The 14344-nt window shown below is 48.0% G+C and overlaps 1 protein-coding gene across 1 annotated transcript; it reads left to right on the plus strand.

The window, feature by feature from the left end:
* The first annotated feature begins 2525 nt into the window (after positions 1-2525).
* On the plus strand, positions 2526-8724 carry Wnt8a (Wnt family member 8A). Its single transcript, XM_031366369.1, has 6 exons — positions 2526-2605; positions 2693-2726; positions 3073-3211; positions 5206-5331; positions 6161-6303; positions 8170-8724. The coding sequence occupies exons 1-6, from the start codon at positions 2526-2528 to the stop codon at positions 8722-8724; spliced, it is 1077 nt and encodes a 358-aa protein (XP_031222229.1).
* The last annotated feature ends 5620 nt before the right edge of the window (positions 8725-14344 follow it).

A 14344-nucleotide genomic window follows, 5' to 3' on the forward strand; every position in this document is an offset into this window, starting at 1 on the left:
GACCAGGCTGGCCTCAAACTCAGAAATCCACCTGTCTCTGCCTCCCAAGTGCTGGGATTAAAGTCATGCGCCACCACTGCCCGGTTCTTTCTTTCTCTCTCTCTCTCTCTCTCTTTCTTTCTTTCTTTCTTTTTTAAGATGTATTTATTTGTTATATATACATCATTCTACCAACATGTACATCTCATTACAGACAGTTGTGAGCCACCATGTGGTTGCTGGGATTTGAACTCAGGACCTCTGGAAGAGCGGACTGTGCTCTTGACCTCTGAGCCATCTCTTCAGCCCCATATCCTCATTTTAATGATGAAGAAACTGAGTCCACATGGGCTCATTTATTAAGAAATGATAAGATCCTGGAGTTCAAGAGATGGCTCAGTGGTTAAGAACACTAGCTGCCTAGGAGCCAGGTTTGATTCCCTGGACCCACATGACAGCTCACAACTGTTTATGAAAGAGAATCCAATGCCCTCTTCTGACCTGTAAGGGTACCAGGCACATATATGGTGCACAAACGTACATACAGGCAAAACACTCATCCGCATACAATAACTGAACACTTAAACACTTATACAAAAATAAACCGTGTAATCTTTATTGAATCTGAGCAGAAGCAAACAGAAAGTGTGCGCATACACACGCAAACGTGCAGACCAAAACTGCCCCACTTTCTTCTCTGCTTTCTAGAATACAGAAGAATTTTTTTTATATATAAAGTACCCACTAAATGTCACATCCGGGGGGGGCACACAGAAAAATAAGACCTAGTCAGCTGAACCCAATGATACATGCCTCCAATCCTAGCATTCTAGAGACTGAGGCAGGAAGATCACAAGTTCGAGGCCACCTCTCCCCCACTTCCCACCCCCCTTGCAAACTGTGGCCGGGAGACAGACCTCTCACCCAGCAAGGACTCCTAGAAAAGTGTGTGTGGGGGAACCGAAGAAAAGTCTGTTAATAAAAAGATTAAACATACTATAAATTATTGCATAAGATTGCTACAAGTCTCTAGACACTATTTTTATTTATTTATTTATTTTATTTTTTATTATTATTTTTTTCGTTTTTTCAAGACAGGGTTTCTCTGTGGTGTAGCCTTGGCTGTCCTGGAACTTACTCTGTAGACCAGGCTGGCCTCGAACTCAGAAATCCGCCTGCCTCTGCCTCCCAAGTGCTGGGATTATAGGTGTGCACCACCACCGCCCAGCCTACTATTTTTCATAATGATTTTATCACTGAAGGACAATAATCATTTTTCAGACTGCCACCGTGGCTGACCCCTACTTTGAATCCCAAGGACTCCTGAACTCTAGAGCTCCTTCACTGTGTGTGGCAGGTGAGCCCAGCGTGCCTAGACAGGATCTGGAGAGTGTGCGGGCCACAGAACAGAGTCCAAGACTGCTTTCCCATCTTGCTTTCCCATGAACTAATCTTGCCTCTGCAGCCCTAGGGAGGAGCTGATGTCACCCTTGCCCCCTCTCTATTGGCGCCTAAGTCCTATTAGAGCCGCACCTTTCCTTCCTTCCTTTATCCAGCCGGTCTCTAAGGTACTGAGCCCAACGAACAATCTGAAAGACAGGTTTCTGTCTAACTAGCTGAAACCCTCATGACCAAGCAGCATCTAGAAGAGGCTGGGGGTGTCACTCAGCAGTAGAGTGTGCTTAGCATGCAAGAGGCCCTAAGTTTAACACCCAGGACCTCTCAGCCACGAAGTGGTGTCGGTAACAGAAATAAAGGTAGCGGGTTGGAGAGATGGCTCAGTGGTTAAGAGCCCTGACTGCTCTTCCAGAGGTCCTGAGTTCAATTCCCAGCAATCACATGGTGACTCACAACCATCTGTAATGGGATCTGATGCCCTCTTCTGGTGTGTCTGAAGACAGCTACAGTGTACTTATATACATAAGATAAATAAATTAATTAAAAAAGAAAAAGAAAGGTAGCGGTCTTTTCAAAAATGTTGTAAGCAATTAACTAGAGAAACGAAGGAAATATACACCAGCTCTTACTTTGACAGAAAGTAGTAGAAGAAACAGTAGCAGATCTGGCAGCTTCTGCCCTACAGCCCGACAGCTCCATCACCCTACAGTCACAAGAGAAGAGGTAGAGACAGTAGGAGGGGGACCCTAAACCACCCCTCTAACGATTACAACTTGGGGAGGAAATCAGGGTGGAGGGTGTGGTCTCATTAACACATGAAGACCTGCAGCTCCAGGGGAGAGGTGACCTGAGTTCAGGGGAGGGTACCTAGGCTGCTGGAGGCTACTTAATTCTAAGCAAAGGGCTCTCTCAAGAAGTCAATGACCCTAGGGGTGGGAGACCTGTTTCAGCCCCTCTCCCTCTGGGAGAGAGAGAAGGGCGTGGCCTCCTTGAAGGCTTTGGGCTGAGACCCCTCCTCTCTGATCCCCCATTGGGCCAGTGGCTCCCAGGGCTCTGCCAATGAGGGACAAATGAAGATACATACTGAGAAAGGCTCTGCGCTTCTTACTTCTCTGCACTTGGCCCTGAGCTGGACCTGGTGCTCCGGAATGGGCAGGACCATGGGACACTTGTTCATGCTGTGGGTGGCTGCTGGCATGTGCTATCCCACCCTCGGTGCTTCTGCCTGGTAAGCCACTCTCCAGCCATCATTCCCCACCAAGGAAGCCCGCCCACTGTTTCAGCCCTGCTCACCTCCGGCTTTTCTTTTTGGTAGGTCAGTGAACAACTTCCTGATAACAGGTCCCAAGGTAGGATGGTCTTGCACCTCTCCTGTTTTTTCTCCTCTGGGGTCTCTGATAGAACTCTTCTGGGGACAGGAAAAGGGATTGGGGACCTCTCACTCCAAAACACAGCACTTTATTTTTGTTGTGTTTGTGTTGCCTGCAGTTGAACCTAGGGCCTTGTCAGTTGAACCTAGGGCCTTGTCAGTTGAACCTAGGGCCTTGTGTGGGTGGGCAAGCCCTCTACGGCTGAGCAATGTCCCCAGACCCCAGGATGGTCTCTTCCTGGAAGCTGTTTGAGTTCTGCCTTCCCTCTCCCTGATCCTACATGACTTGGACCCAGGGAAGCTCACAGCCCTTTCACCTGGCACAGGCCTATCTGACCTACACCACCAGTGTGGCCTTGGGCGCTCAGCTTGGTATCGAAGAGTGCAAGTTCCAGTTTGCCTGGGAGCGGTGGAACTGTCCTGAGCATGCTTTCCAGTTCTCAACCCACAGCAGGCTGAGAGGTGGTGAGTTTTCGTGGGACCACACCTTATGATGGGTTGGCCGCACATGTATACATGAAATGCGTGTGCTGAGTGAAATACAAAAGTGACCAACCGGCTCCTGACACAGTTTCCGTGATGTGTGACCCTGAGTGAGGGATTTTGCCTCTCTCAATGCATGGAGGAGGAGACTTCAGACCTGCTCTAAAGGTGTTTTGTACCATTTATTTACTTATTAGGGGGCATACCGCAGTTTTGGGGGACGAGGCATTGGGAGATATTTTTGGGACTGAACTCAGGTCATCAGGCTTGGATGCAAATGCCCTGACCCACTGAGCCATCTCACAGGCCCTGGAGAATTCTGAGGGTGGGCTGAAATGACCAGAAAGGTATTATTACAAATGTTATTGCAGGTTCCTTTTTTTTTTAAAGATTTATTTATTGTTATTTGTAAGTACACTGTAGCTGCCTTCAGACACACCAGAAGATGGTGTCTCATTATGGATGGTTGTGAGCCACCATATGGTTGGTGGGATTTGAACAAAGGACCTTCAGAAGAGCAGTCAGTGCTCTTACCCACTGAGCCATCTTGCCAGCCCATTATTGCAGGTTCTAACTCATGTCTGTAGTGGTGTGCTTGCGCATACTCACCTTGCTCTGATTTACATGAAATGAAATAAAAATGGAGAAAGGGAATCATGGAGCCCTTGAAGGAGTTACGTTTGTCCATCGTCATGAAGGCCTGTGACATGGAAGCTGAAAAGATCAGAATGAGTTTGCCTCAGGTGGTCATGTATGCAGTGCGTGCATCTGTGGGGTTTATCTGTGTGTGATGTATATATGTGTATGTGATGTATCTGTGTATATATGTGTGTGTGGTATGTGTGCATGTATGTGCGATGTTTGTATGTGTGTGTAGGTAGGAGTGATATATGTATATCTACATGTATATGTAAAATATGTATGTGCATGTGTACAATGTATATGTATGTGTGTGGTGTATATGTCTATGATGTGTATGTGTGTGGGTGGGTCTGTGAGTGTGAGTGGTGTATGTGTGTATGTGTACATGTATATGTCTGTGTGTGTCTGTGTGTGTCTGTGTGTGTATGTGTATGCAGGTACATGTGGGTGTGGGGGTGTGTGTGTATACGCATGTATATGTTTATAAGGAGGTGCAGTAGAAGAGTTAGGAGAGGGTAAAGGAGAAAACTGGGCAGGAAGAGCTTCCTTCCCATGGAAGGTGTTAGACTAGGAAGTGTTTGTAAGCTAAGACCTCGGGGTGTGGGAGATGGTTCAGTGGGTCAAGCACTGTACAGGCATGAGGACCTGGTTTGGATCTGGGTGTGGTAGCACACACCTATAATCCTGCCTCTAGGAAACAGAGACAGGAGCGCAAGGCCTTACTGACCTTACAGACCATCTAGCCGGTCAGTCACTGGGCTCGTTTCAGTGAGGGGCACTATCCTAAAGTAAGACAGAGTAGAACAAGGGGAGATGGTTGACCTTGGGCCTCTGTACACATATACGGACAGATGCATCCATTCATCCATACACATACACACACACATACACACATACACACACACACATACACATACACACACACAGACACACACACAGACACACACACATACATATACACACATACATATACACACACATACACACACATGCATACACATACACACACATACACACATGACCCCCTACTCTGCTCAGAAATAAAAGATCTTTGTCATTTGCCTATGCCAGCCTTGGGGCTGGTTCTAGGCTAGACTGTAGGTGAGTGAACTGATCCGAAAACTACAACTGGCCAGTAAGTAGGCTTCGCTTCATAGCTCTTTACATTTCAGCCTCCCCATCTGTAGCACAGGGATGTCCATTCCTGCCTGGATGAAGTGAGGAGGGAGCACCTTAACACTGGGCCAGGCCAGCAAGAGCTGTTGTCTTCCCAAGCCTGCTTTGGGCTAATGAGGATCCACATTTCTAGTCAGCCCTCTGTTCCTCCCCCAAAGCCACGAGAGAGACATCCTTCATTCATGCCATCCGCTCTGCGGCCGTCATGTACGCCGTCACGAAGAACTGCAGCATGGGTGACTTCGAAAACTGCGGCTGTGATGAGTCACAGAATGGAAAGACGGGTAAGGACTCGCTTGCTCTCCGCTCTCCGATGGAGGTGGCAGGGCTGAGCCCAGACCGAGTCATCTAAGAACAGCCTCCGGCCTCAGCTCTCTTGAATCCCAGACTCGAGTAATCGAGTAATCGAGTAATCGCTTCCCTCCTGGGAGGGAGCTCACAGATTGATGAGGGCTGAGTTTGCATTCCCGAGACCAGGAATTAGAAAGTTTCTCTAAAACCAAGGAGACTGGGAGAGTTGGAGACCAGCCCTGGTACAAAAATAGCTTGTTCTCAACCAGGGCCACCCCACTGTTGACAGCCCCTTAAAGACTCAGGCTACCCCACTGTTGACAGCCCCTTAAAGACTCAGGCTACCCCACTGTTGACAGCCCCTTAAAGACTCAGGCTACCCCACTGTTGACAGCCCCTTAAAGACTCAGGCTACCCCACTGTTGACAGCCCCTTAAAGACTCAGGCTACCCCACTGTTGACAGCCCCTTAAAGACTCAGGCTACCCCACTGTTGACAGCCCCTTAAAGACTCAGGCCTGTCACTAATGAGGGTGGAGGGGGCTCCAATATTGTAGAGATCCAGAATGTTTGAGCTACAAAGAACCTCTGAAGCACCCGGGTCTTCACATGTGCCTGTTTCCTGTGGGCATAGAGACCTAACAGCCTTGGTCTTTGGGAACTGGACCCCACCCACCCACCCCAAACACCTCCATTTCCCTGCCTCAGCGTCAGATACACACAGCTTTAGCATATCCTCCTAAGGCTCTTGGGGACAGCTTAGCTCTTTCCCTGGGATCTAGCGGAGAGGTGTGTGCAGGGCTCCTTCTTTCCTTATGTGTAGGTGGCCATGGCTGGATCTGGAGAGGCTGCAGCGACAATGTGGAATTCGGGGAAAAGATCTCCAGACACTTCGTGGATGGTTTGGAGAAAGGGAAGGATGCCAGAGCCCTGATGAATCTTCACAACAACAGGGCCGGCAGGCTGGTGGGTATGGGAGTCACTCAGTTTTTTTGTTTTTTTGTTTTTGTTTGTTTGGTTTTTTGTTGTTGTTGTTTTGGTTTGGTTTTTTTTTTTTTGTTTGTTTGTTTGTTTTTCAAGACAGGGTTTCTCTGTATAGGCCTGGCTGTCCTGGAACTCACTCTGTAGACCAGGCTGGCCTCGTACTCAGAAATCCACCTGCCTCTGCCTCCTAAGTGCTGGGATTAAAGGCATGTGCCCGGCCACCCAGTTTTGATAACAGCTCCTCACAGTCACCAAGAGTTGTCTCACTCATCCCCAAAGCCATTCAGGAAGAACTCTGTTCTCTGCATGACAAAGACAGCTAAATCTAAGACAACTGACACATCTGAGACAATGCAGTTAATAAACCTTGCTTCCATGCATTCTCTCTCTCTCTCTCTCTCTCTCTCTCTCTCTCTCTCTCTGTGTGTGTGTGTGTGTGTGTGTGTGTGTGTGTGTGTGTTCTCCAAAATAGGGTCTTTTAGATAGCCCTGGCTTGCCTGGTCATTCACTATATAGTCTTTGAACTCACGGCATTTTTCTTACCTTAACCTCCCACATTCTGGGATTACAGACAGGAGCCACAAGGCCCTAAAAGATTTTAACCACTTTAACCACATGCTAAGACAGTCATAGAGGCCTACTATTGTCCTAAAGTCTGCCTGGGGTTTGAGAAGTTGGTACTACAGAATCTACTCTACACCAAGGTTCTGGTAGGGTGACATTGTGAACTCATATCTGGAAACAAGTTTCTTAGAAGAAACATCACTGAAATTTCCCCGTGAGCCTCCTCCTGGACGCTCTGGTTACCCAGGGCAGGAGAGAGGTACTTGCAAGGCAGCTCCGTCCACTGCCTTGAGAGGAAATGGGTTCAGATACCAGGAGTTCCCTTCCTTCTGAGAGGGCATGAGCACGAGGGGGTGGAGGAGACAGAATAGGGTGGCAGGGGACAGACAAACCACCACAACTGCCGTGACATATGGATACAGTAACAGAGGTAATTTTTAAAAATGATTTATTTTATGGACACTGGTGTTTTGCCTGCGTGTATGTCTGTGTGAGGGTGTCAGGTTCCCTGCAACTGGAGTTACAGACAGTTCTGAGCCACCATGTGGGTGCTGGGAATTGAACCTGCATCCTCTGGACGAGCCAGTGAGTAGCCAGTGCTCTTAACTGCTGAGCATCTCTCCAGCCCCCTGAAGTTGTAATTTCTTTTCTTTTCTTTTCTTTTTTTTTAAGATTTATTAATTGTTATAAATAAGTACACTGTGGCTGTCTTCAAATGCACCAGAAGAGGGCAACAGATCCCATTACAGATGGTTGTGAGCCACCATGTGGTTGCCGGGAATTGAACTCAGGGCCTCTGGAAGAGCAGTCGGAGCTCTAACCACTGAGCCCCCTCTCCAGCCTGAGGTTGTAATTTCTTTTACAATGTGCAAAGTATTTCTTTGACCGTTCTGTTTTGGTTTTGGTTTGGGGCTTTGTGAGGTGCAGGAGACTAAACTCTGAGCCTCACACATACTAAGCAAGTACTCTATCCTTGAGCCCCTGTTTAATCCAAAACTTGTTACAGCTGGGCCAAGAAACACACCAAAGAAGTGATAGGCTTGGACCAGGGGCCTATTATGTTCCTGGCTTCAGTCATCTTCTAATGACGTTTGACCAGCTCTGGTCCTTAACCCCTTAACCCTGACCAGTCTCCCTGAAAAGATCTAAGACAGGTTTAGGAGTCCCAGTAATCCAGATAGGTCTCCAAAGCTAGGAATATTCTGTTTGCTAGCCACTGGCCTTCTCCACCAAGTTATTCCTTGTGTTCTCTCTCTTCCACCACCACCCTCGCCGCCCCCCAAGGCAGTGAGGGCCTCCATGAAAAGGACCTGCAAATGCCATGGCATCTCAGGAAGCTGCAGCATCCAGACGTGTTGGCTGCAGCTGGCTGACTTCCGGCAGATGGGAAATTACCTAAAGGCCAAGTACGATCGCGCGCTGAAAATTGAGCCGGATAAGCGCCAGCTAAGGGCTGGCAACAGAGCCGAAGGCCGCTGGGCTCCCACGGAGGCCTTCCTTCCCAGCGCAGAGGCTGAGCTGATCTTCTTAGAGGGGTCTCCGGACTACTGCAACCGCAATGCCAGCCTGGGCATCCAAGGCACAGAGGGGCGGGAGTGCTTGCAGAATGCTCGCATTGCATCCCGCCGGGAGCAGCGCAGCTGTGGGCGCCTGTGCACGGAGTGTGGGCTGCAGGTGGAGGAGAAGACAATAGAGGCCGTGAGCAGCTGTGACTGCAGCTTTCAGTGGTGTTGCACTGTCAAGTGTGGCCAGTGCAGGCGTGTGGTGAGCCGGTACTACTGCACACGCCCTGCAGGTAGTGCCGGGCCCCGGGTCAGGGGCAAGGACAGTGCGGGGTAACACCACCATAAATTCACTTGCTGCCTAGTTGCACGACAGTGGAGGTGGGGAGTGAACTTCTGGCCTAAGGGACAAGACTGGAAAACAACTGGGATATCACAGAGTTGGCCTATAGACCTTCCACGATAGATGGATGATCTTAAGATCTTAGGCATCTTCGCAGGGCTGAAATCCCAACCTTGTTCTCCTGGCTTGTGGACCCAGCCTTTCCTGCGCAGTTACTCTTGGACTTAAGCAGCTTGTTAAAGACGGAGTTTGATTTGGGTGCACATCCGGAGGACCCTCGAAGAATTTGTTCCATTTAAGTTTCAGATACCGTTCTGCCCAGCTGTGCTGCTGGGAGTGAGAGGGAAGAGAAGCTAAAGGAAGGAATTCTGGGGGCCGGGAGAGATGGCTCAGCGGTGATGGGCTCTGGCTGCGCTTCCAGAGGACTGGCTCACGTCGCAGCACCCACTAGATGGCTGTGAGCCATCTGTGCTTCCAGTTCCAGGGAATCCAATGTCCTTGTCTGGTCTCCCTGGCCACCAGGCACAAATGTGCATGGACAGAACACTTACACATATAAAATAATAAAGTAAAACTTACGTTTAAAAAGGTAAGAGTTCTGTTCCGACCTGTGAAGAAGCACCGTTCCTCACTTCTGACTAACTGCAGGCAAACACATAGGGGATCTGGGGTGTGGGGTGGGGACCGGCTTTCTCCTACTACGAGGTGGTTAGTGAGCTGGGTAACTAGAGGACATCTCTACTTTGTTAGTCCCCAAACTGGAAACTCAGTTACATTTGTAATAAATGCTTCCAGGTTATATCTACATAGGACTTTTCTTTTTTTCTTTAAATAGTTATTTTAATTCATGTGTATAAATGTTGTACCTGTATGGGCCACTCGCAGGCTATGGAAGTGGGAAGAAGAACTGGAGTTACAGAAGGCTGTGAGCCACACCATATGAATGCTAAGGTTCAGCTATAAACGGAGAATGAGGCCAGGCTGACTCAAAAAAAAAAAAAAAAAAAGCTGGCTGTGGTGGCGCTCCCCTTTAGTCCCAGCTGCAGAGAAGCAGGTATATCTTTGTGAGTTTGAGGCCAGCCGGGTCTACAAATAGAGTCCAAGACAGCCAGGGCTTTACACAGAGAAACCTTGTGTGTGGGGTGTGTGTGTGTGGGGGTGCTAAATAAATAAAACTAAACACCAAGCTGGGTGGTGGTAACACATGCTTTTAATCCCAGCACTGGCCAGCCTGGTCTACAGAGTGAGTTCCAGGGCAGCCAGGGCCAGACAGAAAAGCAACAAACAACAAAACAATAAAAATAAAGTGACAGGAAAAGAATATGCACAGGTTTGGCTGTGATTCAGAGTGACTTAAGCAGTTTGGGCCGTGGGGCAGGAAGCCCTTTGAACTTGGCTACATTCAAAGCATTTATCCTCCTAGGGTGCCTGTGCCCCAAGGCCTTCCCTGGCGGCAATAGTCTAGGAAAGCTGGGGGTTCCGCTTCCCTCAGTCACACTTTCACTTCCTCCAAAGGCCATCTCTGAAAGGGGGGTGATATTCCACAAAGCTGCTCGCCTCTTCCTTCCCCAAGCCATTGGGTTCCTAACTCTGAATTTTACAGCCAAGGGAAGCTGCTGAGACTCTGGCCTGGATCCCTGCCGGCAGGGTTAACAAGTGAAGTGACTGCCAAGAGCAGGCAACACTCCCAGGTTTTTGTTTTAACTTCTGTTCCGTTTGTACTTGCCTACAATAAACAAATATTGTGGCCATTGGAAAGAAGTGTTACTTCTTAAGTGCCTGAGGAATAATCAGTTTATCTTTTAATTTGAATTAGAATTATGTGCATGTATATGGGGGTGGTGCTCATGCATGAGGGTACCCAAGGAGGCCAGCAGGCTTTAGCTTCCTTTGGAAGTGGAGTTAGAGATGATTATGGGAGACTTGACATGACGTGGCTGCTGGGAATGGAACTCAGGCCCAAGGCAAGAACAGTACATATTCTTTTTCTAAAAAACACTATTTATTATTTATATGAGTACACTACAGCCATCTTCAGTCACACACCAGAAGAATGCATCAGATCCCATTACAGAGGGTTGTGAGCCACCAATGTGGTTGCTGGGAATTGAACTCAGGACCTCTGGAAGAGCAGTCAGTGCTCTTAACCGCTGAGCCAAGAGTAACTCCAGCACAAGAGTACATATTCTTAACCGCTGAACACTCCAGCTCCAACGGTCAGCTCATTTTAAATTGTTTTCAGTTTCAGATTGTAGCGGAATGGTAACTAAGGCAGTGAAATGCTCACTAAGGAAGTTGGTATCATGAGAGAAACCATGAGCTGCCTTTAAGGTCTAGCCTGGTCCAGTCTGACCTCTATAGCTTCCAGTTTTTAAACCCCTACTACATATGTTGGAGAGCAGATACAATGGGGAACCCATAGAAACATTTTTCTCCATGGCTTACTTCGAAGTAAAGGCTTCAGTGACAGTAGAGAAAGGCAGTGTGGACGGGACTGTGGTGACAGGGATAGCAAAGAGACGTCCATAGAGGGCAAAGACTTGGAGGAGGCAGGCAGCCCAAGAAAAGATTATTTTCCTAGGAAGTAAAAACTAAAGCACAACATTGTGTAATTCTGAATGTCAACCCTTGATAAATGTGGATTTCAAAGTACCCAGCCTGACACTCAATTCGAGTTGTGATACTATGTTAGGGAAATAAACAGACTCCGTTTTCTCTCTGTATCCATAACAGAGTCTCCATCCAAGGGACCTGATGCCTCGACATTCCACCCCTACCTCCTGACCCAACGCTGTATTGACTGTATCCAAGTACTCTTGGCAATGGAGGTGTTCAGAGGCAAAGCCACCCCTGCTGCTTTGTTTAGGGCATCCAGGAGAGCACACCTTGTGGTCCCTGTGGAGCTATAGAGGAGTTTTTGCTAAGAAAACACAAAGAAAAAGAGAATTCTGGGGAAAGTTGCTGAACACCCCTCAAAGCTCATAGTCAGCTGGTGTCTTCTTCCGAGTGTCCCCCACCCTCATCCATCTTGTCTCCAAAGTCACTAATTGTCATAGCAACCAACCTGCCACATGGACGCTCAGTCAGGAACTAAAGGAATTTAGATTTCTCCACATCCATCACCTTCCTGCCAGCCTCATTCAAATTCATCAGTTACACCCTGCGGGTCCTTTCCTCTCTGTGCTTCCTTAACGAGTGCGCAACCATTAAGGAGACAAAATAAAACTCAATAGGTACAGTCGGAAACAGGCAGATGGAGCCCGCAGTTCCATAGTGGATCTTGAGGATCTGCTGACAGGGGGTTGATTCAACAAGAGAAGCTTGCCCCCGAGCCTGTATCTCACCAAACCCTGGCACCAAGTCACTTTACCTGGAAAATGGACTCATGTGGTTTTGGCCCAGACTAGAAAAATACATTTATGCTAGCCACAAGCCCCTACCAGGCTCTTTTCCCACTGCTCTCTTCTCTTCCTCCTTCCCACGTGGACTCCAGTGTGAGCAGAACTAAGGACTCTGAAAAAACAAAGACAGACAAACAAACAACCCCCCTCAAGTCTGCTTTCCAGAGCCTGCCTTGCTCTCACCCTCACATCGCCTCAGCTAGCTGTGTGGCGATCTTTCAGGGTTCAGAATCCACCTTGGAGAGAGAGTATTAGACCTGCCAAATGACCCTCTCCGTCAGTCTTCAGAACACCTAATTAAAGAGTTAAAATTAGCTGCGACTCGGGTATGGCTCTGGGGAGAATATACGAGTAGCTGCACAAGGCCCTGGGTTTCATCTCTATAACCCCCTCGAAAATACCCCAATGTTTAAAGGTTGCGATTATTCCCTCTTATAGTGCCTCAGAGAGGCCAAGTGACCCAACCTGAAAGAAACAACAGAGAGGTAGATTTGAATTGAGACCTGTCACCTCATAAATTCAAATTCTTCCCTTTACAACTATTTCCCCGGTAGGGAGCCCAGAGTCTCCAACAACGCTGAAACCATCGGCGACAGCTTTGAGGATTGAGAACCATTCACATGCAATGAAAGGTGTCTTCCTCCTCTCTCCTCTACAAGTGAGAGAGTTATTTTTCTCAGCCCTTCTCCTGAAAAGAGACCTTAACTTTTGATCTGCAAAAACCTTCCTTAGAATGATAAAGCAGGTGGCCTGGCACCTGCTGACTTCTAATTCTCCACGGGGTGCTCAAAGGGAAAAAACAAAAACAAAAACCAAATCATTATGTATTCATTAGAGGTCAAAGTTTCAAGAGGGGATGTCAAGGGAGGGTGTTTACTTCAGAAGGCAGAAGAGGGAAAACACTACCCTAAGGGAAACCCTAGTCCCACATCACAAACTGCCTGTGATTCTCAATGATGACAGAAAACCCAAGGTTGAGAAAAAACAAAATGAAAGCAAGACCCACTTCAAAGGGTTAAAATTGAGCTCTAAGCTCCTGGTCTCACTCCTCTCCCTACAACCGGAGGGGAGATTCCCGTAGAGCAGAGGAGAATAGGCCCCACCCCGGGGGCAATTTCCAGGACTAATGCTCTGATCTTTCAAACCAGGCTGCTCTTCTCAGAGTGAGGCTACAGAAAAGGAATGTGTGATATCCCGAGGGAGGCATGGACAGAGTTAGGCCATGGATCCTCAAGGACTCAGACTAAACTTTGTCAGAGAGGTTAGGGAGCTGATGGAGAGGGGACTCCTCCTGGACAAGGAGGAGGTGGGATACAGAAAGGCCTTGTGATTGGTGCACCGGGTGTCTAAGTACATACACACAAAATAATGATGAAAACAACAGACAACCAGAGAAAAAGGTTATTCCACTGGGGTTCAGAGAGCTTTTTTTATTCTCAGCTGCATCAGACTCAGAGAGAGAAAGAAAGGGAGGGGAGAGGGAGAGAGAGAGAGAGAGAGAGAGAGAGAGAGAGAGAGAGAGAGAGAGAGAGAGAGAGAGAGAGAGGAGGAAAAAGGAGCCGGGTGTGGTAGTGTAGGCCTTTAGTCCTAGCATTCAGGAAGCAGAGAGGCAAGTGGATCTGAGTTCCAGACCAACTTGGTCTACAGAGCTAGTGCCCGGGCTATACGGAGAAACTATGTCTGGAAAGGAGGGAGAGGAGGAGAAGGAAGAGGAAGAGAAGGAAGAGGAGAAAGAGGGAAAAGGAGGGGAGGAAGAGAAAAGAAAATCAAAGAAAGAACAGCACGCTTAAACTGTTTCGGGTTTATTGACTGTTGTCCTGAGTTTGTTTATTTTTATTTTTATTTTTTTTTTTGAGACAAGGCCTTGCTATGCAGCCCAGGCTGGCTTTGAACTAGATCATCAACCATATGTTTAGCTTTCTGTCTTCTAAGCCCCCCGCACCCCCCCATGTTCAAGTCTTCAATTATTCTTCATAGTTCTACGTGAATAGCCCCAACGCTCCAGTTTCTTACTAGTTAGCTCTAGGCCAGAATAGGCCACATGAGACTCTGTCCTAAAAACAAAAAGCAAAAATAAAAACCCATGATGGAGCTACCTTGGAGGTAGGACCATAAAGCCATCATCAAAATCCCATTAGAGTCGGAAGGTGGTGGCGCACACCTTTAATCCCAGCACTTGGGAGGCAGAGGCAGGCGGATTTCTGAGTTCAAGG

Source organism: Mastomys coucha, unplaced genomic scaffold (genome assembly GCF_008632895.1).
Source record: "Mastomys coucha isolate ucsf_1 unplaced genomic scaffold, UCSF_Mcou_1 pScaffold13, whole genome shotgun sequence".
NCBI classification, from domain to species: domain Eukaryota; kingdom Metazoa; phylum Chordata; class Mammalia; order Rodentia; family Muridae; genus Mastomys; species Mastomys coucha.